The sequence below is a fragment of the Danio rerio genome, chromosome 12, assembly GCF_052040795.2.
Source record: "Danio rerio strain M-AB ecotype USA chromosome 12, GRCz13ab, whole genome shotgun sequence".
NCBI lineage: Eukaryota > Metazoa > Chordata > Actinopteri > Cypriniformes > Danionidae > Danio > Danio rerio.
Genome location: NC_141032.1, coordinates 51,808,601 through 51,832,500, shown reverse-complemented (window position 1 = coordinate 51,832,500; position 23,900 = coordinate 51,808,601). Strand labels below are relative to the sequence as shown.

The following is a 23,900-nucleotide window of genomic DNA, read 5'->3' as shown; positions in this document are numbered from 1 at the left end:
AAATTGTACAATGCACTGTATAGTCACTATATAGTCACTGTATAATACACATGTACTCCCAGTACACTCTATATAGCATTTACATTTATTTCCATTAATCTGCTCCCCCACCTCATAACTTGCTCTATATTTCATGAAGCTAATGCATTTCCCCATAGTTTATAATTGATTAACATATGCGGGTATTTTTACTTCTGCATTTCAGCAATGAGCTTGATCTCTTTAATAAGGACAGAAGCTCTCACCTTATTGTGGTACTGCAGCATCTGTGTAATGATGCGTATCTTCGGATGATAGTTTTTAATGGATATCACCCTACAAGAACACAAATCTACATTACAATCAGGATTATAATCACAAATGGTCTGAAGTATAATAATGCAATCAGCTGACACCTCATGATATTGGATGCGTCCTCTGCATCAGGATCTGCGCAGTATTTATTGGCCAAGATCAGACAGGCATCGGCTGATTCAATCTGGACAAATTCAGTGAAGACTGTTAAGGGATTGTATTGATTAAAAAGAGAGATGTTTATGAAGGCTTTATGACAGTCTTATGAACACCGCTTCAAGTAGTGTTCCCATTAGTTTTTCAGGGAGTAACTCAATATTGCAACACGTTACATTCCCCAACACAGTTTTTCTGCTGCTGCTGACAATAAAAGCATCACCTTGACTCGAGCGAGATCGTGAGGATTGAGCACAGAGCCCTGGTAAAACTCCACCTGGGTGAAATGTCTCTTGAATAAGGCTTCCAGCTCAAGATTAGGGGAAATACTGGAAATAACGAGAGCAGAGCAGTGTTAGATAGAAGCAGACAGAGACCACACAGAACACACACACCACCACCACCATCATCATCATCATCATCATCATACTCACTTATGGAGAAAAACTATTTCTACATTGACATCATCCCTGTCCTTGTGTAGGAAGTCTTTGAGGAAGTTGGAGACGCTCTCCAGTGTGATGTGTCCACACACCACGATATGCCTGAGGAACGGTTAGCAGCACACACACTTTAACACAATATTAACTTCATACATCAGCTTTAATATCACAAACCAGATTAATTTGGATTATTTAATTATTAATATACAGTTAAATGCAAGAGTAATAGAATTCCTGTCAAATTTGATTTGATTGTATTTTATAGTGTATTCTCAGGAGCTATAAGTACATGAGTATAAACCCACATTAAAAACTATAGTCATTTATGATAAACATGGCAGTGTTTTGAACCATGCTATAGCAAAGTCTACTGTTGCCATGGTAACACAACAACTTGTAATTAATCTATTGTGGTGATTCTACAGTTGCTATGGTAATAACTACAGTAATTGATCTGTTGAGATGTTTCCATAGTTGCTATGGTAACAACAACTACAGTAATTGATCTGTTGTGGTGATTCTATAGTTGCTATGGTAACAAAACAACTTGTAATTGATCTGTTGTAGTGATTCTACAGTTGCTATGGTAACACAACAACTTGTAATTGATCTGTTGTGGGGTATTTAAAGTTCCCATGGTAACAAAACAACTTGTAATTTATATGTTGTGGTGATTCTATAGTTGCTATAGTAACAAAACAACTTGTAATTGCTATATTGTGATATAAAAGAGTTGTTAATACTGTAAATTGTACAGTATAATACAATTTACTATAGTAGGGTTCAAAATAATTACAGTATTTTTATATAAACTATTAAAAAAAATTAAGGTGGTAAGTAATAAATACAGACTAAACAAAACAAAACCACAAAACAAAACTGTACAGCCCAAAGCATCTAAATCATTCAACAAGCCAGATTAAGAAGAAGTACTCTATCCAAATGATCAGCGATAACTAAATGTGAATGTATGTTTTAAATATTTTCAGTACAGGGCGAGCTACTTTACAAGCTACTTATGCTATTTGTGACACCTTGTAAAATGGCTTAAAACCGCTTATAATTATGATAAAAATGCAACTAAAAAGATATTTAATAAAAGATATATACCACTTCTATTCATACTATTCATTATAATTATTAATAGCTTTTATTATTCATCAATTATTATTCATCCATTAAGATGCATGTGTGTGGGCTCTATTTTGACGATCTAGGCACAAAGTCCAAAGCGCAGGGCACAAAAGCATTAAGGCTGTGTCTGAGTCCACTTTTGATATTTTTAAGGATGGAAAAATCCGCTCTGCACCGCGGCACATGGTCTAACAGGGTTGAGTTTATTCTCTTAATGAGTTATAGGTGTGTTTTGAGAATAAACCAATCAGAGTCTCGTCTCCCATTCCCTTTAAGAGCCAGTGGTGCCGCGCCATGGCACATTTGCTATTTACATGGCGACTTTGTAAGTGTAAAAACTGAAGGCTTTACTAGCGAGAAAACAGTTAAACAGAGCATCTGCGGCGCGAGAATGAGAGATGAGCCTCCTCATTATTTACTTTCAATTTCACTCTCATGGATAGGGAAACGTGTTGTACACAGACATTCATTAGCCTACATAATTAATTTCATTTGTTAAGCACAAAGATGTCCAAACTATTTCTGAATTCAGTTCTAATCTCCAGCAAATGAACTGTAATAATGAAGTGTGATTAAAAAACTAAGTCATATCCAAACACACATGCTGTGCCCCATATGGTCTAAAACCTGACAGGTGGGCAAATCTACGCTCGTTTTTAATAATGCAAATATAAATATGCATATAATAAGTAATACTGCTAATAATAATAACATTATACAAAAGCAAATTGTCATGAATAAACTGAAAAAGCACCTCGAGATGAAGAAGGCATGGAGGCGGTGCTGTTTATATTTATGCAGGCTAGAATATAATAACTTTTGTAATATTTTAATCTGCGCTCGACTATAGGCCTGCTTTGATCTGGTCTATTGAACAGTCTATTTATTGTTTGTCCCTTTACTTTTTTCCTCTGTCTGCCTGTTTGCATTACATCATCTGCATAATCAAAAACATCAGTAAAATATGATGACAAATTATAACAATTTGGAATGTCCAAATCAAAGCTCCAGTTGTGTATTTGTGGACACCAATCATGACGGTACATCACGACACGTACAGCACATGTGGAAAAGCCCAAAAGTGTCACAAGTAGCACAGATCAGCAAGCGGTGAGCGACACACACACAACGCCACAAGCAATGGGATGATGATGTGTGCCATTCTGGACCCCAGACCCTCATAAACCTACAGTTGCTATGGTAACACATCAGCTAGAGTAATTGATCTGTTGTGGTGATTCTGCAGTTGCTATGAAAACAAAACCACTACAGTAATTATTTTGTTGTAGCAGTTCTATAGTTGCTATGGTAACAACAATTACAGTAATTGATTTGTTGTGGTGATTTTATAGTTGCTATGGTAACATAATAACTACAATGATTGATTTGATATAGTAATTCAATAGTTGGCATTGTAGCAACAGCTACAGTAATGGATCTGTTAAAGTAATAGTAATTCAGTTGCTACGGTAACACAACAGCTACAATAATTCATCTGTTAAAGTAATTCTTTAGTTGCTATGGTAACACAACAACCACAATAACTGATCTGTAATATTATTCTTAGTTGCTATGGTAACAAATACTATAATGATTGATTTGTTGTAGTAATTCTACAGTTGCTATGGTAACAATTACAATAATTGATCTGTCGTGGTGATTTTACAGTTGCTATGGTTACACAACAGCTATAGTAATATAAACAAATGAGCCAATAATACTGTAGTTTTCTGCAACTATAGTGTACATTATTTTACTATAGTAAAAAGTAAAGTGCACTACAGTATAATCCTCCTTCAAATATAGGAGCTCCCTCTGATATCACAGGAAGTTGCTGTGAGAATAAGAACCTGTTGATCATTAGAGGGTCCATGACTTACTTCCGTCCTCGGGTCGAGTTATAACTCCCTCCGTATTTCTTCCGATTAAGGATGAGAGCAGCGATTTCAGGCACGTAGCGAGCAAACATTGCCTACATGCATGAGACAGAGAGAGAGACGGGCATGCAGACGGCAGACTGCGCTCAGCCAGTACTTACTTTCTCCCATTTACTGCACTATAGGAACCACCATATTTCTTGCGGTTTCCTATTAACTCTATGATTTCAGGAACGTAGCTGGCAAACATGGCCTGGAGGAGGAGACAGGAGACACAGGACAACAGAAGAGCCAATGCTGGAGACCGTCTCATTCAGAAAGAGCAGCCTTAAAGGGACACTGCAGGACACTGCTCTCTTCTGTGCAGAAAGCTCTTTTACAAACGACGACCTCGAAAATAATACAGAAAAGTTTTAAATGTAGAAATAAACAGTATAGTAATGTTTTAGTAAATCCTAGTGTTCTTGAACCGGTGTATAATACTGTATATATTAGTCAAATTAAGCTTTTACTGTAAACTGTGGAGTATTGTAGTATAATATACCTCAGATTCTGTTTAAATGACTATAGTCGCCATGTGTGTTACCATAGCAACTGTTTAATTACAACAACAAATCAATTATTATAGTTGTTATGTTGCCATAGCAACTGTATAATTACTACAACAAATCAATAACTGTAGTTGTTGTGTTACCATAGCAACTGTGGAATCACCACAACAAATCAATTACTATAGTTCCTGTTGCCATAGCAACTGTATAATTACTACAACAAATCAATTACTGTAGTTGTTGTGTTACCATAGCAACTGTGGAATCACCACAACAAATCAATTACTATAGTTCCTGTTGCCATAGCAACTGTATAATTACTACAACAAATCAATTACTGTAGTTGTTGTGTTACCATAGCAACTGTGGAATCACCACAACAAATCAATTACTATAGTTCCTGTTGCCATAGCAACTGTTTAATTACAACAACAAATCAATTATTATAGTTGTTGTGTTGCAATAGCAACTGTAGAATTACTACAAATCAATTACTATAGTTGTGTTATCATAGCAACTGTGGAATCACCACAAAAGATCAATTACTATAGTTGTTGTGTTGCCATAGCAACTGTAGAACGTCTACAACAAATCAATTACTATAGTACATGTTGCCATAGGAACTGTTTAATTACAAAAACAAATCAATTACTATAGTTGTTGTGTTGTCATAGTAACTATAGTATTACCACAACAGATTAGCTCAAGTAATTTACTACAGTATGGTTCAAAAACACTACAGTATTTACTATAACTATTATAGTATTTTTGATCATATTGGTTGTCTGTTATGGGCTGTTTGTTATGTTTATGTCATTAATTTCTATTTTAGAATTTGCATTTGTATTGTAGGTATGTACAAAACATTTGTAAGACTAAAGGACGCTATAACGGAAATAAGAGGCTCTTTTAAATCAATTTTAGACAAACACTGATTTATCATTATTAATCAGAGATATAATTATACTGTTTACTGTACTTCATATTATTTAGCATGTGTATATTACCATATATGCTTATTCCTATTGTCATTTTATTATTGTCAGAATTATTAGCCCCCATTTATTTTTCCCCCAATTTCTGTTTAACAAAGTGATTTTGTTCCAACACATTTATAAACACAACAGTGTTAATAACTCATCTCTAATAACTGATTTATTTTCTCTTTGTCATGATGACAGCACATACTGTAATATTAGACTAGATATTCTTCAAGACTCTTTTATACAGCTTAAAGTGACATTTAAAGGCTTAACTGAGTTAATTAAGTTAACTAGGCAGGTTAGGGTAATTGGGAAAGTCATTGTGTATATTGATGATTTGTTCTGTATAGACTATCGGAAAAAATACTGCTTAAAGGGGCTAATAATTTTGACCTTAAAATGGCTTTTAAAAGTATTTTGTATATATTAATTTAGCTTTTTCTAGAGATAATGCAGTTTTAACTTAGTTTTTAGATTAAATTTTGCTTAAGTAAATGTGTTCATCTATATTAAATGTATGTATTCATATACTTGTACAAAAAAAGTCCTCTAGACTGTTAGTTTACCTCTGCTGTATGGAACACAGCCTCTAAAATGTACTTTTGCGTGGCACAGAAGAAAGCAGAATGAGGACGAATAAAAGACGAGCGGTCTCTCATTTCTGCCTGGCGTGTCCCCTTAAGTGTGCTTAAATAGTGAACTGTGACTTTAAGAGCGGAGTGAGAGTCAGAATGCTTGTAAACATGCACTGTCCACAATTGAGAGGGATTTCTGGAGGTTTTGGGTTGAAAGTAAAAGCATTCTGTTTGATAAATATCCCTGTTTGACGGGATACTGATGCTGAAGAAAGAGAAGCCACAGATGAGAGTCGATCTGCTGTTTGAAGAGGGAAAACAGTGATGAAGGAGAAGGAGGAGGAGGAGGAGGAATCCTCGAGAGCCATGTTTATTCCAAACAAACTCATGCTGGACTGATGAGAACACCACCGGCTGAGGAAAACACACACACTGCACAACACATTAATAAAGTGATCAAATAGTCATAATAAATAGTATAATATGTATATATAATATGTAATATATAATATATAGCTGCATCTTACTAGCGACTGCAGATCGCAAACACTCCAGGACAATCAGCAACAAAATCTGTTAATATCTATTCTATTATTACTATTCTTATTTTTATTATTATTATCATGCATCATATATTATTATTATTATTATTATTATAGATATTATTATATTATATTACATAATATTACATTGCCTCATGGTGGCTCGGTGGTGTTGCACTGTGGCCTCACAGCAAGAAGGGTGCTGGCTCAAGTCCTGGCTGGGTCAGTTGGTGTTTCTGTGTGGAGTTTGCATGTTCTCCCCGTGTTGGCGTGGGTTTCCTCCACAGTCCAAACACATGCGCTATAGGGGAACTGATCAACTAAACTGGCCGTAGTGTATGAATGTGTGTGTGTGAGTGTGTGTGTGTGTGAGTGTGTGAGTGTGTGTGTGTGAATAAGTGTGTATGGGTGTTTCCCAGTACTGGGATGCAGCTGGAAGGGCATCCGCAGTGTAAAACATATGCTGGAATAGTTGGTGGTTCATTCTGCTGTGGCAACCCGAGATGAATAAAGAGACTAAGCCAAAGGAAACTGAATGAATGAATTATATTTATATCTATTATATTATTATTATTATTATTATTCTTTATATCTATTAATATATGATGTTTTCATTATTAATAGTATATTTATATCTATATCAATTTATATCAATATATCAAAATATTTTAACCAAAAGTAGATATTACACATTTTCATCACAAAGTTTCTTTTAGATTTAAATAATTAAATGTGCATTTCTTCAGTGTGTGTGTGTGTGTGTGTGTGTGTGTGTGTCTCCGCTGATGGTGTTTCTCATCTCAGTCTTCATGCAGTTTGTTGGAGTGTGAGTGTGGGGTAAACTGGGTCAGCTCTACTACAGTAAACCGCAGTCTGCAAACAGAATCACTTTGTACTCGCTAATGATGGTTCCCCTCATCACAATAACTCAACAAATACAGCAGGAGGAACACTCCAGAAGAGCTGCTGGACCAAACACACACACTGCAGGACAAGAAAACACTCACACTCACACTCTCTCACACACACACACACACACACACACACACACACACACACACACACACACATTCTTTCTGTCTCACAGGCACACACACACGCATGCACACATGCAAGCACGCACGCACGTAGGCACGCACGCAGGCACGCACGCACGCAGGCACGCACGCACGCAGGCACGCACGCACGCACGCACACAGGCACGCACGCACGCACGCAGGCACGCACGCACGCACGCACGCACGCATGCACGCAGGCACGCACACACATACACACACACACACACACACACACAGACACACACACACACACAGACACACACACACACACACACACACACACAGAGGAGAGTAAAGGCAGTGGTGTGTTTGTGTCCAGCTGTGGTGTTGATCATGGGTCAGGGGTTATTCTGGGCGTTCTGTATTTGATGAGTGTTTTTACCAGTCCTCCCAGAATGAAGAAGACCATGAAGAGGCGGCCAAGGGTTGTTTTCGCACACACATCTCCATAGCCCACTGTGGACATGGTCACCATCAGTAAATACACACACTCCCAGTACGACAGAGGCTGCGAATTCTGGAAGTTCTCCCAAGGATCTCCAGAGTTCTCCACCTGAAAACAACAGCAGCAGCAGATTTACACTACCTGACAGAAGTCCAAGATTGAGGAGCACAGATACTAACTGTTCTTCTAGCTGCTGATTTGGTGTCAGAAGTGTCTCTATGAAAGGTGAAGGCCTCTAGATTTTGCTGATTTGAGCTCAATAAATCTGATTATGTCTTGATGTTGACTGATTTGATGAGGACAGTGCGCTCTGACTCTGCTCAGACTAAAGTGTCATCACTGAACAGAAATAATGTCCAGTATAGAATATAAAGTCCTGCTGCAGTGGAGACAGAATGAAGATTGTGTCTGACTCCATCATGAGCTTGGAGGACTGCATCCATACATCTCTGACATGACTCACATCACTGATTAATAAAGTCATCTGGAATGAAGAAGAAAGCTTCAGCAGGATCCCAGAGTTCATCAAGAGTCTTTGTGTTCATCTTCAACACTTCCTCCTTCATCAGCTCAATAATGTTGATGTCTGGTGACTGGGCTGGCCAATCCTGGAGCAGCTTGACCTTCAGGAGCTTTGATGTGGAGGCTGAAGTATGAGCAGGAGCGCTATCCTGCTGGAGAATTGTCCCTCTCCTGTGGTTTGTAATGTAACGGGCAGCACAGATGTCTTGATAACTCAGGCTGTTGATGTTGCAGATCTCTCACACACCCCCATACTGAATGAACCCCAAACCATGATGTCTCCTTCACCAAACTTGACTGATTTCTGTGAGAGTCTTGGTCCATGCTGGTTCCAGTAGGTCTTCTGCAGTATTGGTGATGATTGATGCAGATCAGCAGATGATCCAGCAGAGAAATCCACCTTCTGACACTTTCACACATCATCAACTAGAAGACCAGATACTATCTGCTGCTCTCACAGCCGAGATCCAACACAAGACTTCTGTCTGGTAGTATATATATATATATACATATAAAGAAATAATTAACTTAAATTGTTCCAAATAAAAGTATAACTTATAAAAATAATAGCCAGAATTGCCTCACCAAATGAATGAATCCAGCCGCCGTCAGCCATGTGCTTATAAAGATGGAGCACAAATTCACCAACTTGATGGAGTTGCTGAAACAACACATTTCAGAAATACTCACTCATAACAACTGCATACAGTGATGAACATAAATGAGTTCAGTCCTCACAGATCTCTCTAATATTAATACAGGAGGCTTTACAGTAATTCATACATCAGATTAATCAGCCCTAAAGACAAAACTAAACTAAAAAAAGGAGGATCACTGTACAAAAATGAGTAATATATTGAAGGAAAATATTAAATATAACATTAATAAACAGGAAAAATCAAGAGAAACATAAAAATATCAAATTTTCTTGCCATTTTTTATTTCGTAATTTTTATTTATTTTTTAATTATTTATTAATTTTTTCACTAACTAGCTTGAGTTTAAATGTATGATCTTTTTATTCCTAAAGCTGATCAGTAAGCAAACTCTTATTTTAATGCATATAACTGTTTAATAAAACTCATTTGTTTAAATGCATTAAAATATATGTTCTATTTTGATTGAAATCTGTTTAAAGGTGGGGTGTCCTCAAAAAGTGGGGTGTCCTCATTTCTGCTGAGCTCTGGGTTTTGAACAGTGTGATAAACCTTTTCCAAAAACTGAGGTCTAATACAGGGTAATTTACTGCAGAACTGAATTCTGCTAGTTTTGGCAGTGAGTATCGGTCAGATTTCACCTCTGCAGTCAGATTATTATTCATTCTGATGCACAATCAGCTTTCCTGGACAGCTGCACTAAAGCTTTAGCGCTAAGCTGGAGGAGACCAGAGATTTACCATCGCAATGTCAAAGACAGAACATGAGGAAATAAAGCAATAGAAACACAACACAGAGATCTAAATCAAATGCAGAACTAAAATAATACACATACTAGATACTACATATATATAGTTTTATATAAACACTCCATGGGTATGAGTCAGGAAAAAGGTAAGAGGGAAATACAGGGAAATCATCAGTGAACAGAAACAAATGAAAGACAAGAAAAAGAAAAAAATGGAGAAATGGAAAAGATAAAGTAAGGAAAAAAAAGAAGTCAACAAAAAGAAAAATGGAAAAGAAAGAAAAAAGAACAGACAATGAAAGGGACAGGAAAAGGAGAGGGAAAAGAAAAGGGAAAGGAAAAGAAAGGAAAAATAAAGAAAAGAAAAGAAAAAAAGAAAAGAAAAGAAAAGAAAAAAAGAAAAGAAAAGAAAAGAAAAAAAGAAAAGACAACAAAAAGCAAATGAAAAAAGACAGGAAAAGGAAAAAAGAAAAAGCAGATGAAAAAGACAAAAGAAAAGGTAAAAAGGGTAAAAGAAGGTAAAACAAAGATAAAGGAAAAGGAAAAAGAAGTAAAAGAAAGAGTAAAAGAAAAGAAAATACTAATAAAATTAAAAAATAAAATAATATAACACTAAATAATGCAATATAAAATATATTATTATATAAATAACAAAACAACAATATATCAATATAATAAGTGAACAATATAATATAATATAAAATATAACTAAAACAGCCTAAATTAGAGAGATAATACATAATAATTTGTTTAATTTAGGCAGTCTCTGAAATGACACTTTTCATTCTGTAATGACATCACAAAAATTAGAGAAGCAATTCAGGAATTCATTTTAAATAAAGCAAATATTCCACAGAAAACTGAAGCACAATATATTAAACAGACGTACAGTGAGCTGGAAACCTTTAGACAATATAAGATGTACACAGAATTAATGATCAAGAAGACTGTAAAGGGACTCTTACCTTGTTTTTAAGATATTTAAAAACTGCAATATTTCTGAAAACTGGATCAGCCTCAAGGCTCTTAAGAACCTCAGTCCTGAATAAAAGAGCAGAGGAACAGTAAAAACAGTCAATATTGATCATAAAGTCACAGCACAGCTCAAGTCTAGAGCGTACCTTTAAAACGATCATCCATGTTTAACACAGACTTCATCTAATCAACAGCAGTCGAGCACAGACAAACACAGAAATCAGTGCTAGTTAGAGAGCTCGCAGAACACATCTGGATGCAGTTTATTAGTGTGTGTGTTCTGACAGACAACATCTGCCTCACGGTTCATGACGCAAAAGCTGATCTCAGACCTGTATTCAGGAACAAACACTGAGAAAGATGCTGCATCCCAAAACGCACACTTCTACACTACTGTAGGAATTTAAATAGTGCAAGTATGCATTCACACTGAAATACAGTATGCTTTTATTAAAGTGCAGTTTAAACACTCAGATGATGCACTGATGCACATCAGATTGGCAAAAGGGGCGTGGATATTGATGAAGGGGCTGGGCTGTTGGGGAAGGGGAGGGGCTAGAGTTTTCCAGTGGCTGGATTATGTATTTTGGATCTCGAGATGGTACTATTTGGCAGTTTAGTCATTTATTTTGGCTGATGGTGATTCCCAGTTCCTGAATGAGTTATTTAGCGGTTGTTATCTGGGAAACAACACACCTTGGAATGACTGAGCAATCAGAAGCGAGTAATAAACATTAATAAAGCATGATGCCCAAAATAATGCCTCACATTTATCTAATGCACTTAGCCTTCAAACATACACAGTGTGATGCTTTTCCTTTACAAATGCTCACGGTTCAGTTTTACTCATTTCTAGATGATTACTGATTACGAATGACTGAAACCATTGATTGAGTCATAGGTCAAATATAATAATCAATTCAGTCTATTTTGAGATGCTTAAGAATTCAAATAAATGCATAAACAAATAAACAAATAAAACTTAGCAGATATTCAAAAACACTTTTTATTTTTTATAAAACCTTTGAGCCTGAATGTTCACTTTTTTAAACATTTAAAATAATTCATTCATTCCCTTATTTATCAGGGGTCACCACAGCCAAATGAACCGTCATCTACAGTATTCCATGTTTTTCAGTATTTCCATGTTCCACTGTATATGTTTTACACAGTGTATGCTCTTCCAGCTGCAACCGAGTACTGGGAAACACCCATACACACTCATTCTCACACACACACTCATAAACTACGACCAGTGTAGTTGATCAGTTCCCCTATAGCGCATGTGTTTGGACTGTGGGGGAAACCGGAGCACCCGGAGGAAACCCACACCAACACGGGGAGAACATGCAAACTCCACACAGAAACACCAACTGACCCAGCCGAGACTCAAATCACCGACCTTCTGGCTGTGAGGACACAGAGCGACACAACTGAGCCACCATACCGCCCAAGTCTAAATGTATTTAATCTTATTTTCTATAGTTAAAACATTTATTTTTTTTAAATGTTCTATCTTTTAAGTTCTTACTATATTCCAAAATTTTTATTCTTATGGATGATATTTGAATTTTTGAAAGGTCACGGGCTATCATAAAAGCATTTCTCTGCATGTCCTATGTGTATTGACTGTTTATATGACACATAAATTATAGATTTTGATTGGAATTAAATTTCACATTTATAAAAGAAAACAAGACTAAATATAATAAATGTAAAATAAATGATTATTTCCACATTCACAAGTTATAACAGACATAAAAATGATGAGTCTTTGGGTAAGAATGTAAGATTATGGATGCATTACGAGGTTTAAACTGAGTCTTCCAGCAGATAAGCTGATAATCTTTGATTAACACACATGAGCAAAACATGCAGAGCAACCCAGCACTGCTGCTGCAGATCCCACACCACACAATAATATAAACATTCACTGATCATTGGAGATTATTCAAGGCATTCACCAGCATTCAATATACTGTATTAGATGAAGGATATACAGTACGATTAATATACAAAGTGTGATGACAGCTGCTTTTGACATGTGTATATCATAATAATAAAATATGTAATTTGGTTACAGATGAAGGCAAAGTTATGTCAATAACTAATTAATGCATTCATTTTCCTTTGGTTTAGTCCAATATTTATCAGGGATTGCCACAGTGGAATGAACCACCAACTATTCCAGCATATGTTTTATTCAGCGGATGCTCTTCCAGCTGCATACACACTCATTTACACACACTCATACACTATGGCCAGTTAAGTTGGTCAGTTTCCCTATAGCGCATGTGTTTGGACTGTGGGGGAAACCGGAGCACCCGGAGGAAACCCACACCAACACCGGGAGAACATGCAAACTCCACACAGAAACACCAACTGACCCAGCCGAGACTTAAACCAGCGACAGCAAGATACACAGCACTCGGGAGATATTTGAAATATCAATGATAATAATTTATGCTTCATCTCTACTCATTTCAATGCATTACTGATCTCCTGTCTACTGCACTGTCAATGATCTCTGTTAATGAACAGTTTCTGTATTAAGTGTGTTTTGGGTTTATATCCGGTTGTGAACTGCATTATGGGATGTTGATGTCGGCTCTGTCCACTTTTGATTTTGAAAATTCAACGCTACAGTTTAACAACGTGACTTTCATTGACATTACAGTGGTTTAAAATAATTTAACATATCAGAAATGTCTACTTTTGACTTCTAACTTGTAAAGGAGTGTGCTGCTACTTTGCTTAGCTTGGTTTCTGGTGTCCACAAAAAGTCAAATAATCATCATCCACCTCTCAGACTGCTGTCCGTCAGTGTGTTTCAGCTCTTACCCCAGTAGGAGATGCTGTAGAAACAGGATGAGAGTGTGTTGTCAGTCTCCTGTTTCTCACACACCGGCGCGTGCAGCATTTTCACCCGGTAACCCTTGTGGAAAAGCTCTCCGCACGATTTCTTGCGTCTGTGCGTGTTCTGGAGGCTCTGGGTGTGTGTGGCGCCGTCTGGGCTCCGGTACACCAGCATCTTGGTGGAGATCATGATTTACACTGCTGCCGTACTGTATATGATGATGAAGAATCCAGGAGAAGTGCTCTCAGAGGAGGCAGAGCTGGTGGACATGCACTGAAGCCCACCGGGAGAAAACAACGGGATGATGCAGTGATGTAGAGAGAGCTTTTCATCAGGATATTACAGCATAAGCTCCTTTAGGAATCGCCCTGGGACGCGTGCGGAGCTCTGCTGGACATCATCTGCTCTTTAACATCTACTGCTGCCGCTCAATGCTTCTTATCTTAGCTCTTCTTAACCCGCTGTTGTGTGCTGTTGGCTTGATTTCATCCACTCTGGGGGGATTGTCAGTCTTCACCTGGCTACAACTTTCAGCTTCAGCAAATAGTGAAAAATCTTATTTTGATTTTGGGAGAATGCTCAGACATTTTTCACAAACTCAACATGTGGTGCACTGTAAAAGCATGGGTAAATCAGTGTTGTGTGATTTTGTTTTGATTTTATTATTTGATTACAGCTTTTTAGCCTTCCTCTGGCAACTCTTGAAAAGTTGTAATAAGTGTGTTTTCTGCACATCTGTAATAGTCTGCAGTGCTGGGTTGGTGTTGTGTATGACGACACAGAAACCTTGTAATGAACTGCAGCACATTTTCTCTTATTTTACAGACTTATTTCTCTAGATATTATTACTTTAACATTATAATATTATTTTAAATGACTAAAATGTCATTAAAAGTCACTTTGTTAAACTGTAGGGTTGAATTTTCAACATCTAAAGTGGACCGAGCAGAGATCAACATAGTTCAGAGATCTCATAATGTAATTCACAATTTAATGTTGGTGCTCTTCCATTATAATCACATTTACTGATTGCAAAGCCATGACAGCAGATAATCATGCATTCTTGACGGCTGCTGGTTTCCCTGTTGGGATTAAGACAAACATTGTGTCATTTCTACAATATTGATCTTCTGCCTAAATTGATCAATAATTTTAGTTGTCACGTCATACTTCAGGTTCAAATCTTCTGACCAATCAACTGCTCTCTAGGATTTGCCATGCCCCGCCCCCTTCTTCTTGTTTGCTTTTATTTGATGTGCTTGAGCTCAACCACTCTCACTGGCAGAGCTGTGAGAAAGCAAAACTCTATTGGCTGTTTTAAGAGGAGGAGCTACTGTATGCCCCACCCTCTCTTCATGTTTCAGTTGAGATTACATCTAACATCAAATAAAAACACTTTTCAAAGCACTTCAAAGGATCTTTACTGACTTTCATGAGCACGATACAATGTTACACTTTTTAGAATGGTTACCTGGCAACCGCAGAACAGCATTCTCACAGCCATTAAATCTGTTACATTGTATCTGTTGCCAGCAGCTGCAGAACTCACAGAGACAATGTAACAATCGTTATCAGCATTTGGAATGCGGTTCTGCAGTTGCTAGGTAACTTTACACTTCCCTATTATTGACTTTGTTCTTCAATGCAGAAATGAGCTTGTTTTTGCGATTGTTTTAGAACTTCAGATTCAGTCGCCTATGGGAGAAATGTCTAGGAATAATAAACGGCAGAAAACGGTCAAACTACTTGCTCTACAAACATGTGTTTGCATGACTATACAGACAAAATAAAATAAAATAATAAGAAAATATCAGTTTGCATCATCAAGCAGCTAAACAAGCAGTTTTTAGCATCTAAAAGTGAATGGAAGTGAATGAGAGCGGAAGTCTCGAGCCAAAAAGATTTAAATGGCTGCACCCACTCATACGCAGTGAATATAGAACATTAAAAACAGCACGTGAGCCAAGCAGTATGTCTGAACTCATAGTATTGGGAAAACAGTATGCGAGAAGAACCCGCATGACCAACTACTTTCAGCGAGACTCTGAAGTGCGCATCTGATGATTGCTGTACTATCCCATAATGGTGTGGACTGCTTTGGAAACAACTAACATAACAGCTGACATAATAATGATGATTCTCTACATGTATATAGACGGTGGCTGCAGTATGAGCAGGTAGAAGTGTCTGACGTCTGTGTGCTGTGCGGTACATCACTTACAGGCGCTTTAGTGTGGATGATGGAGAGAACTGAAGACTGATCAGATTTATCCACATTAGTGTAGACGTGGCCTGACTGTTTCATTATCAGCAGGAGAGGTTTGATTACTTTGACCCATTTAAAACATGCGGTAAACCGCAGAATCAAACTCTAGTGGACACACACGCACACACGCACACACGCACACGCACAGATTCAGCAACAAAGGCCATTAACTGAATGAAAGCTGAATGATAATAATAATCAGAGTAAAGCTGGATGAGGTGACCCCGTGACCTGCTGTTCCTATAGGAGGATTACAGTCCTGGAAAACAGCAGTGATGGACATCAGGAACATAAGCTGAGCTCTGACCCGCTCTACTGCCCAATCACACCCTATACACTCAATAGAGCACTGATACAGTCCCCTTACTTACAGGAGGAGTGAATGAGAGGAGTCAAACTGACCGCACTGAAGAGTCGTGGACATTTTGATTCTGAAAGTGTTTTGATTACTGTCATGCATGCAGACGTTCATTTACCAATACATGACTTGAGAACTCGTCGTTGCTGTACATGGTTTGAGTGCACTTCAGAACGTCCACTAGGATTTCAGACAACACCACAAACAGCTACTTCCTCTAATAATGCACTATTAAGGGTGTGAGGGGTAATTTCAGACACAGCCAGACTCTCAACTCCACTCAAGCATTACTTATAGAGCACTTTATAACACCCAAAGTGCTATACACAAGACTAGAAGTCAAACAGAGGATAAGACACGATTAAAACTGCTTTATAAAACATGACAATAATCCACCCGTGTCAAAGATTGAAGAGAAAAGATGGCTTTTAAGATTGGATTAAAATAGAGACAGTGAAGAGCTCTGTTTGACAAACTGGACAATAAGAGGAGCTGCTCAGTGTTTTCTGAGATTACATGCTTCATTTTGGGCACATTCACAAGCACCTGAAGCTTAGAACAGCTTTGTGTGTGTACGGATGATGCAGTTCAGGAATATAAAGCAGAGCAAGACCACATTTATTTAAGAACAACAGCAAAACTGAATAAATAAAATCCAGTTTGACAGATGTAGTGACAGACACGTACTATCTGGATATGTGCGCAGTGTGTGGCATCACCTGCAGGGGGCAGCACTTCACCAACATCCAGCCCAACAAACATTCTGACATCAAAACTCTCAAATCACACTACAATTATATAATATATATGTGCACACAATGCTTTATCCCAGAGATTCAAAGATGAAGGACGTGAATCAGTCCCTCACCAAGAGACAAACAGGAGTGCACAGTAAATTCCACCTCACACACAAAGACAAAGCTCAAACACAAGCTCATCTAGACAATGGCTTTCGGCTGATTAACAAACAATTATCAACTCCAGATATTACAGTCATTCATGTGAAAAGCCACAAATAATCCCGTAAATCCAGTGAATCAATCACCAAAATATGGTTCAATCATCACATATTGAGGCTGAGTTCAGCTCTGAGCACACACACACACACACACACACACACACACACACACACACACACACACACACACACACACACACACACACACACGTTCGCATACATGTGCTCTTTCTAAAAGCACTCTCCGTGAAGAGAAAGCAAATCATTTTTGAGTGTGTGTAACAGATGAGTTTGCACATTGCTTATTTACTCTCTTAAACTGCAAAAACACACTTTTTATTTTTTTTTAAGTAAGTAAAATACGCCCCTCACACTGATTAGCATAGGCTTTCATTCAGGTTGACGTTGAAAATAAAATCGAAAGTGAAAACTGAAATAAAAGTGTCAATAAAAGGAAAACGTAAATGTACATTTCAATTTGAATTGTGTCACTATAATAGCGAGAACATTAATGACAAGCTTTGTGTTTTCACTTTATTCTTGAGTTTGGCTTTTCATTGTAATATTGGCAGTCTTGACGTGGAAACGCAGGAAATGAAATGTTAAATCGACAGCTTCATTTTAATGATGGATTTGACAGGGACGATAGGTTGTCACAGTGAAAATGAAAATTAAATCATTTGATTTCATCTTCAACTTTGGCAGATATTTAGCGAATAGTGTTTTATAATGAAATTGTTAATCTGGGTTTCATTTTATCTTCAATGTTGATCTGATTTATTCAAAATTGGCAGGATTTACCTTCCATATATTTCTAGTCCAAATATCTAAAAACTAATAAATCAAAAAGCATTTAACACACAAGCAAACAACATTGTCTTGTTTTAGAATGAATATGCCGAAATGAAGTGAGCTTTTCTTTAAACAAGCAAAAAATAATCTGCAAACGGGAGAAGAAAAATAATCTAGTCTTCCTTTTTGACATGTCAATATTTCTCTTCCCCCATTGGCAGATTATTCTGCTTGTTTTAAAGAGAAACTCTCTTTATTTTGACTCATCATTTCTGAATTATTTTCAGATATTTTGTGCAAGTCTTGAAAATGCTTCTTGGTTTAACAATTTTGAGATATTTGGACTAGAAATGAGACAAAAACTCTGAGCAAGAATGTAGTTTTCTGCAGTGTAACCCTACTGTAGCTTTTATACAGCCATCATGTGTGGAGTTTGTTTACAACTTTTTTTTGTAGTTCTAATCCACATCCAAATACACAGTGTATTATGGGTAATAATAATAGATCTGCACTTCACATTTGTACTGAAAATCATTAGCTTGGAATAATAGGTCACTTCATTTATTTTAATACACTATGATCTTTGTACACTAATGTTATATTAGAACACTGTTTAGGTTGCATTGGGACGCGGAACCATTCTGACTCAAAGAAACGAAGAAAAAAGCATCAGCAAATGCAGATTTAATAAAGCTGAATTATTCCCATCATGCATTCTAATCTAATGATGACATCATCACAAGCTAAACACTCTTGAAATAATAGCAGGATCATTTTTATAAACGTCTCCATAATTCCAGCAAGCAGAAACCAGCAAAACCACTGACTGCACCATCATCTGATCTAGAGGAATTACTTCTGCACACACACGCACACACACACACACACACACACACACACACACACACACACGCACGCACGCACGCACGCACGCACGCACGCACGCACGCTTATACAAATATGCAGACAAACACACATATATGCATGCATACAAACACACACGCATGCACACATACAAACACATGCATGCTCATACACATATGCACACACAAAGACACATACAGACACGCATGCACACAAACACACACATGCACACACACAAACACACACATACATAAACACAGACCTACACGCATGCACACACAAATACAGATACACACACACACACACACGCATGTTCATATACATATGCGAACACACACAAACATATGCATAAATATGTGCATATGAACGCATGCATGCACACACTCAAATAAACACACACACACACACATACAAAACACAAGCATACATACAAACACACACACACAAAATCCAGCAGGTGGTGCTGCAGGCGTAGTCTAATATCAGCTCAGGGGTTTTACATTTCTAACACCCTTCAGTCAATAATCTGCACAAATAATCAGGTATTAAAGGCAAAGTGTCAAAAATGTTGATGTTTTACCCTGTCAGCTCTGCTTTAGACACACACACACACACACACACACACACACACACACACACAGAGGTATTAAAGGGAAAGTGTCAGTATTGTTGGTGTTTTTACCCAGCCAGCTCCGGTTCAGGTAAACAGACACAAAGACCGGCGGAACCGTGAAGAAATCCACCACTGAGTTTACCTCCAGCCAGAACCACAGCTTATCATTGGCTGCTATAAACTGACGAACAAACAAAAACACACGAGAAAAATGACTTGAAACTTTAAAGCTCAGGAACATCAATACTGCTTATTTAATCGCTGAAGTTCTACAATTACTGAAAATATATAAATAAATATGAAAATAAACAAATTAATTACTTAATAAACAAATAAATAAGAAAACAAACAAGCAAATTAATACATTAAAAACCACAAATAAGTAAATTAATTAATTAATAAACAAACAAATAAATAAGGAAACAAACAAATAATTTAATTAAATAAATTAAAACCCAAACAAAAAATAAGGTAAATCGATAAATGAATAAACAAACAAATACGTGTACAAATTATTTAATAAACAAACAAGTAAATTAAAAAATAAACAAATAAAAAAAGGAAATAAACAAGTTAATAAATAAATAAATAAATAAATAAATAAATAAATAAATAAATAAATAAATAAGCAATTAAATTAACAAGTTAATAAGTTAATAAACAAACAAATCATTTAAGGAAATAAACAAGTAAATTAATAAACAAACAAATAAGTGTATAAATTAATGAATAAACAAACAAATAAATATGCAAATAAACAAACAAGTAAGTTAATAAATTAATAAACAAACAAAAAAGTGAATAAATTAATTAATAAACAAACAAACAAACAAATAAATAAATAAATAAGGAAAAAATAAATATTTATCAAAAACGTATGCATTTTTATGGGATGAAAGAACCTACCAAAGAAAAAAAAACATCAATAAACAGAAAATATAAATTGAATTTAATTAAATTCAAGCTAAAAAGACAAGTTTTGGTAACTGCTAAAAACCACAAAGTTCTCATATTCACTTTACTGCCTACACTAAAGTGTTTATAAAATTTAATTTAAAAATTAAGTAAAAATATAAGTTAAATGTAAAATCAAATAAAGAAAAAGTTCAAATGAATAAAGAAAATAAAAATAAAAAGCATATTTATGTCATTAAAAGTGCATGCCAAAATTAAAAGAGCTAAATAAGGATGGTGAAGGAGCACTGTATAAATGAAGGAATGACCCTGCATCTGTGTGTGAAATGAACTTACACGCAGTCCAAAATACAGCAAGAAGAAGACGTTGAAGGCCATGTCGATCTGCAGGGTGAAGTTCTTGTCGAAATGCTCACAGGATTCAATGGGACTGTAAAAACAGCATCGATGAAAGACATTAATCATAATGATCCAATGCTTTATTTGTTCTGGACTCATTCATAAGCTTTAGATTTCATATGAACATATTTCAACATGTATCATTATCATGATGCAGCTATAACTGGGAAAATACTGAAGCAGAACATGCTGTCAATTATTAAAGCAGTGATATCATGAGGCTATTATAAGACAGACATTGAGCTAATTTCCTTTTTTATTGTCTGCAAAAAAACAAAACTAATTCTACATGTAAAAGATTTATCACATCGAGCAGTTCTCAAACAAACATCAATAACACAGTGAGAACAGGAACAATATTATCATATAAAATAGCTGATATATATATATATACACACACACACACACACACACACACACACAATTGCACACATTCATACATACACACGCACTCATTGTACTTGTGATAATGATAATAAAGATATATTCTATAGGGGAGATACATTTAATCATATCAGTTATAATAACTGACCTCTAATAACTGATTTATTTCTCTTCTCCATGATGACAGCACATAATATTAGTCTAGATATTCTCCAAGACACTAGTGTTCAGCTTAGTTAGGGTAAAGTTAGGGTAATTAGGCAAGTCATTGTATAACAGTGGTTTGTTCTGGAAAAGAGGTTAATAACCGTACGTTGCTCTAAATATTAGTATTATAATATTATACAGTCACAATATAAGGACATTTTATTTTCTGCAAAATAAAAATATACTGTAATAGGAAATATTACAACAATCATGACCTTTATTGTATTATTAGACCTTAACGTCATTTACAATATATAAATGTATATATAACCAGCCTGATCTCATGAGGAAACATACGTTTTTTTAACGTGTTTTTACGTTTTGCCAGTTTAGTGGCTAATTCGTACAAATTCATACGTACAGTTCAGTCGTACGAAATTGTAACATTTTAAAAAGAAGGCGTGGCAGCCAACCCCACCCCTAAACCCAACCGTCATTGGGGGATGAGCAAATCAGACTAAATTTAACAAATTAGATCGCACGAATTCATATGAATTAGTCACTAAATCAAAATGTTATGAATTGCCATGAAATTGTGTTGATAAAACCAAAGTGTGTGTGTGCGTATAGAGCGGAGGAGTTTCCTTCAGCGGAGAAGATCAGTGTTTGGTGTGAGTGACAGAATTGCAGCAGTGGAGAAGGCTGAACAAAACCTGACGTCATCACAGGACCTGAGAGAGAGCAGCTGTGTGTGTGTGTGTGTGTGTGTGTGTGTGTGTGTGTGTTCAGCAGGTCAGTGAAACACACACCTGAGCTCCTCTGAGCAGAAACTGAAGCCCGGCTGTAATTAAGAGACGTTTAACGTAAGTAATACTTCAGAGAGTCTCAGGTCACAGAATACAAGCGGATTTACATACAGGAGAGCACAGACACTTACAGCCAACAACAACAACAACAACAACAACAACAACAACAACAACTACAACTACAACTATAACTATAACAACAACTACAACAACTACAACTATAACAACAACAACGACAACGACATCAACAACAACTACAACAACTACAACTATAACAACAACAACGACGACAACGACATCAACAACAACTACAACAACTACAACTATAACAACAACAACGACGACAACGACATCAACAACAACTACAACAACTACAACTATAACTATAACAACTACAACAACTACAACTATAACAACAACAACGACGACAACGACATCAACAACAACTACAACAACTACAACTATAACAACAACAACGACGACAACGACATCAACAACAACTACAACAACTACAACTATAACAACAACAACGATGACGACCACAACAACAACTACAACTATAACAACAACAACAACGACGACGACGACGACGACAACAACAACTACAACAACTACAACTATAACAACAACAACAACGACGACGACGACGACAACAACAACTACAACAACTACAACTATAACAACAACAACAACAACGACGACGACGACAACAACAACAACTACAACAATAACAACAACTATAACAACCACAACAACAGCTCAACAACAACTATAACAACAACAACTAAACAAGAGCAGCTCAACAACAATTGCAGCTCAACTACTACAATCAAAACAACAGCTACTACAGCTATAACTGCATCAGCCACTTCACTTTACTTGTTGACTTTACTTCGCTTCTGTTCACTTTACTTCTGTTCACTACATTTCTATTCACTTCACTTCTGTTTACTTCACTTTACTTCACTTCTGTTCACTTTACTTCACTTCTGTTCACTTCACTTCTGTTCACTCCATTTCTGTTCACTTTACTTCACTTATGTTCACACTTCTGTTCACTCCAATTCTGTTCACTCCAATTCTGTTCACTACACTTCTGTTCCCTTCACTTCATTTCACTTATGTTCACACCTCTGTTCACTACACTTCTGTTCCCTTCACTTCACTTCTGTTTACTTCACTTTACTTCACTTATGTTCACACCTCTGTTCACTACACTTCTGTTCCCTTCACTTCACTTCTGTTCACTCCATTTTTGTTTACATTGACTTTACTTCACTTCTGTTCACTCCACTTCTGATTACTTCACTTCTATTCACTTCACTTCTGTTCACTTCACTTCTCTTCACTTCACTTTTGTTCACTACACTTAAGTCCATTTAATTTTTGAACAGTTCATCTCTGTTTACTCCTGTTCATCTATGTATCAGCCCTTTGAGAAACATTGAAGAACAAATGTCCTCAATCACAGGACCTGATTGAACACAGGAGAGTCTGTTTGGAGTTCACTTCTTTCAAACAAACAAATCTTCCAATGTAAAAACTCAGATACGCATAGCCTCCCTCTCACTCACACACACAC

At 36.5% G+C, this 23,900-nt stretch overlaps 1 protein-coding gene across 23 annotated transcripts in view; it reads right to left on the bottom strand.

Moving 5' to 3' along the window:
* Positions 1 to 23,900, bottom strand: part of kcnma1b (potassium large conductance calcium-activated channel, subfamily M, alpha member 1b) — a 101,128-nt gene that overhangs the window by 31,311 nt on the left and 45,917 nt on the right. For 8 of the 23 annotated variants that reach the window (XM_087277141.1, XM_087277134.1, XM_087277139.1 and 5 more), the window contains exons 5-14: positions 20,919 to 21,012; positions 19,737 to 19,848; positions 10,950 to 11,025; positions 9,166 to 9,241; positions 7,996 to 8,166; positions 3,908 to 3,999; positions 885 to 995; positions 674 to 779; positions 396 to 478; positions 246 to 315 (exon numbers count right to left, since the gene is read on the bottom strand). In XM_087277141.1, coding sequence (XP_087133267.1) covers positions 246 to 315; positions 396 to 478; positions 674 to 779; positions 885 to 995; positions 3,908 to 3,999; positions 7,996 to 8,166; positions 9,166 to 9,241; positions 10,950 to 11,025; positions 19,737 to 19,848; positions 20,919 to 21,012 — 991 coding nt within the window. Of the gene's footprint in view, positions 1 to 245; positions 316 to 395; positions 479 to 673; positions 780 to 884; positions 1,386 to 1,486; positions 1,569 to 3,907; positions 4,158 to 7,995; positions 8,167 to 9,165; positions 9,242 to 10,949; positions 11,026 to 11,105; positions 11,419 to 19,736; positions 19,849 to 20,918; positions 21,013 to 23,900 lie in introns of those variants that run through there. The other 15 variants (XM_087277140.1, XM_087277133.1, XM_087277137.1 and 12 more) reach the window with 7 other exon arrangements.